General features: G+C 52.3%; 1 protein-coding gene across 1 annotated transcript in view; it reads left to right on the top strand.

The window, feature by feature from the left end:
• The window catches only part of METTL26 (methyltransferase like 26), a 36,035-nt gene that overhangs the window by 22,218 nt on the left and 9,876 nt on the right, over positions 1-3,941 (top strand). Inside the window, exon 2 of the mRNA XM_019507402.1 lies at positions 1,234-1,397. Coding sequence (XP_019362947.1) covers positions 1,234-1,397 — 164 coding nt within the window. The remainder of the gene's footprint in view (positions 1-1,233; positions 1,398-3,941) is intronic.

The raw sequence follows: 3,941 nt of genomic DNA on the forward strand, positions 1-3,941 counted from the left end.
GGCCGCCGGCTCCGGCCTGGCGAGCGGGAACGGGCCGGGGCCGGCCGGGAGCTCCGCTGCCCCGTGTGCTGCCCCCGCCGTGGTGGCGCTGCCGGTGCCTCCCGCATAGCTCGGGACTCACTGCCCGGCAGAGGCTGTTCCTCCCCACCCCCCTGCCTCCTTCCAGCAATCCCAGTTTGGGCATCCAAAATCTTTGCTCACAAAGTTAAGGTCAATCTCTCTTTTTTTCAAAGTTAGCTTCAGTTTTCCCACCAGTCAACCAGGGAACCAGCCATTTTCTGGTGTTTGCAGAATGGTTTGAAGTGTCCTGTGTTCAAAAGGAGGGTTGTAGCCTCTTCCTCACTGCGGAGAGGGCAGGCGTTTGCGTTTCCTTGTGGCTCGTCCCCTTCGGCCCACAGTGGGAGAAAGGCAGGTAGCACCCTTGTTGCAGGTAGCACATCACATCAGTCTTTCCTGCCCTAGCGCAGGGGGGCTGGACCCGATGATCTCAGGGGTCCCTTCCAGCCCCTAATATCTGTGCCCCCTCCCCTTTGTTATAGAGGCTATTAATTGTATTGCAGTATGTCTTGGGCAAACAATAGACTCCATTAGGCAGGTTCTGATCTTGCCAGCTCTGAGTGATGTATCCTCCCTTTTTAATGAACAACTCTTTGCAGCAGAGTCAGGTGTCAGTGCTGTGCTGCCCATAGGGTCCTTTGAAGCAGAGAGGTTCCCAGCTCCTGTATGATGGAGAAACTCCTGAGAGCTGTTCTTGTTAGGACTGCAATAGCCATGGGGCATGCAAAGGCAGGCTGTGTGGGCCCATCCAGCAGGGGAAGGTGGTGTCTAGTTGCTGTTCTGTTGGTCTTAGTTTTCCCCAGCTTGCAACAAGATGTGTGGGGGTGGTTGCCTTCCTCTATATTGTGGGGCATGACCCTTTTCCTGGGGTCTTCCAAATGCATGCTAAGCAACTATTTCCCTGTTGTTGCAGTGACAGGGTGTGGGCACTGCCCTTGTCTCTCCTTCTTTTACCTATGTCATGTCACGGGGCAGTTTGGATAGTCTTCATTGTAGGGGGGGGTAGAGGTTTGCTGTGGTGATTTGGGGGGTTCCTGTGTCATTGATTGCCTGTGAACGTAGGGACTGCATTTGACTGCCCAGGATGGCCCTCCTCATCCTACGCTCCTGTGTCTTCAGCTGGCCAGGATCAGCACTGCTGGGGCTTCTGACCTGCTGCTGCCCTCAAATGACTAGAGATCCAACTTGCTGGAAGAGGGGCTAGTATCCTCTAACTCAGGGATTCCCAAAGTTTTTTTGCCGTGGCCCAGCAAACTGCGGCCTGGAAGTGGCTGCGGCCTGGCAAACCGCAGCCCAGCAGTCACAGCCGACCGCGGCCAGAATTTCTGGCTGGAAGACAGGTAAGGATACCCCCACCCCCCGGGCAGGGGGGTGGGCCAAACCCTGGGCTGCTGCGGGCCCTGCAGGAGGAGCTGCGGTGTCTCCACCCAGCTCTGAGGGGGGCCACGGTTTGCTGGTCCGCGGCCACTTCTGGTCTGGCAGCCTACCTGCCCTGGCCTGGGGATTGAGAACCCCTCCTCTAACTCCCTGATGCCGCTCACAGGTGATTTGAGCTCCATTCTGGGATAGGTCCTCCCTTGGGGTATCCAAACCCAAGTTCCAGGACAGTGCCCTCCTCCTTTGACCTGGAAAGAATATAGAGGATGAACATCCAGTATCCCCCACCCTTGCATCGTAGGGGGACAGTGCGGTCTAATAGTGGTTTAGTCCCTGGACTGAGACTTGGTGAAATTAGAGGTTCCTCTTTGGCCTTACTCCTAGCCTGCTCAATGAGCTTGGGCAACTTGGTCTCTGCCTCAGTTTCCCCATCTGTAAAACAGGGGTGATGATACAGACCTTGGTAAAGCTCTTTGTAATTAATAGGTGGAGAGATTTGTGGGAGAGCTGCATGGTGTTCTGTATGGGAGCAGTGTCAGGAAGCCCCAGCTGGAAGCAGAAGACTGTGGTAGGGGTGTGACACAGTTGTACAATAGTAGGGAGGCTCTGAGAGCTCCCCTCTGAAATACAGGCTCACTTTCAACAGCTATTCCCACCAATCTGTCTTTCTCCTCTGTGGATTGCACTGGAGGTTTGACATTCTTCAAAGGATCTGGCAACACTTTGGTTGAGAATCATCATAGTAGAGAAAGGACAATTCTAGGGAGAGATGTGCATCTTGGGTTTCTCCTTTAATGAACACTGGTATATATTATCAACAGCATTTTCTTCTCAGAGTAATATAGATCCTTACCGTCCCAGCTTGCACCTCCTTCCTGCAATGGGTGTGAGTTTCCAAGTCCCCTCCCTAAGCCCAGGGCATGGAGCTTCTTACTTTTACAATGTCCAAGCGTTGTTTCAAATTCTTGCCTCACTGCCAGACAGTGGCACAGTGCATCTGTATGAGGCATTTACTGCAGAGTAGACTAATCATTCCTCAGTAAAGGCCTTAGCATCCACATGTGCAGGGCTATTAGACTGGAGTAAACTAATAAACTCTTCAGCAGGGTAGTACTTCTAAATACAAATCCTTTTAAATACAAAGAAATACAAGTATTTTTACTTTGCAGCAGTGCATGTGTAGGCACTGATGCAGCTGGTTGGGGCACCTTGTGACCCAGCCAGCCTCTCTGCAGTATGTTGAGCTGGGTCCAAGCAACTCCGCGCTGCTCTGATCCAGCTCAATGCACTGCGGTCCCAGGAACAATAAGCTCTGATGTGATATGCGCTGGAGTTTATTGCATCGCATTAAGTAGATGTGCCAACTCAGACATGCCTAGCACTTGATTGATATGTAGAGTCTGTCAGACCCAGGTTACAATGAAGTCCTTGTGGCTGCTGTGGAAGAGTTGCTCTGCTCTGTGCATCTCCATTCCTGCATGCTCACACATGCCTGCACATCTAGTGGTGCCTATGCACAAGCACAGAGGCTGCTTCAATGCACTTGAATTCAAGCGTGTTGGAGCAGACTTGATTAATTGAGTCTGTTGGAGTGTGGCAGTTGCACTCCAGCAGTCTCTTGTGTCTTATGTATCAGCATCCCTGTGCTTAAAAATGGTAGCGGGGCCCTTGAACTAAAGCTTGTTGAATGAGCTTTCGTTCAAATGCTCCCGCTGTCATTTTTAAGCATGGGGATGCTGATACAGGAGACACAGCAGCGCTTTAATTAGAGTAACTCTTGGAGCTGGCCTAATTAGAGCACTGCCCTCCCCAACCTCAGAGCAGATGTAAAAGTACCCTAGATGTTTGCAGCTGCTGTCTGTGCTTGACTGGTTGCCCTGTGAAAGGCATAGACAGCACCGTGTGTGTGAGCCAACCCAGCCTTCTTGGACTCAACATTGGACTGAGAGTAAGATCTGAGCAGCCATGCTGGGTCTGGCCTGTTCTGCTTCAGCAGTGTGGTCCTGTGGCTGCCAGGCCTGTGCCTGGGGTGGGATGCATGTGAGATCCCAGCTTCTCCCACACAGACCTGCCTCTGTATAACTCACAGGATGGAGGTATTTGGGCTCTGCTTATCTGTGCCTCAGCTATGGATGGAGATGGATGGGCCCTAATTCACCTCCCTCTTGGGTGTCTGCTTGCACTGATACCAAGGGTGTGAAATGCACAGCTGTTATGGGCCCATGGTTGTTATGGGCCCACATGGGTGTTGTGGTGGGAAGCCACCTTTGTTTCTCCCCAAAATCTCTGTGTTGTGACAATTTGATTAGGATGGGCCCAGCAGAGGAGACGCAGCTTTACCCTATCTCTTTAGGTAATCTGAGCTGGCTACATTCCTGAGGGAGGGGGGAAACCTGCTCCCTCTGCCTAGTGACTGGTATCAGCTACCTGGGTGAGGGGCTTCTACCTGGTGGGCTAGAGTCTGCCCAGCAACTAGTGATGTATTTCAAATTGGTTGGCCAACAGCC

This window comes from Gavialis gangeticus, unplaced genomic scaffold (genome assembly GCF_001723915.1).
Source record: "Gavialis gangeticus isolate Ggan-Ray unplaced genomic scaffold, GavGan_comp1, whole genome shotgun sequence".
NCBI lineage: Eukaryota > Metazoa > Chordata > Crocodylia > Gavialidae > Gavialis > Gavialis gangeticus.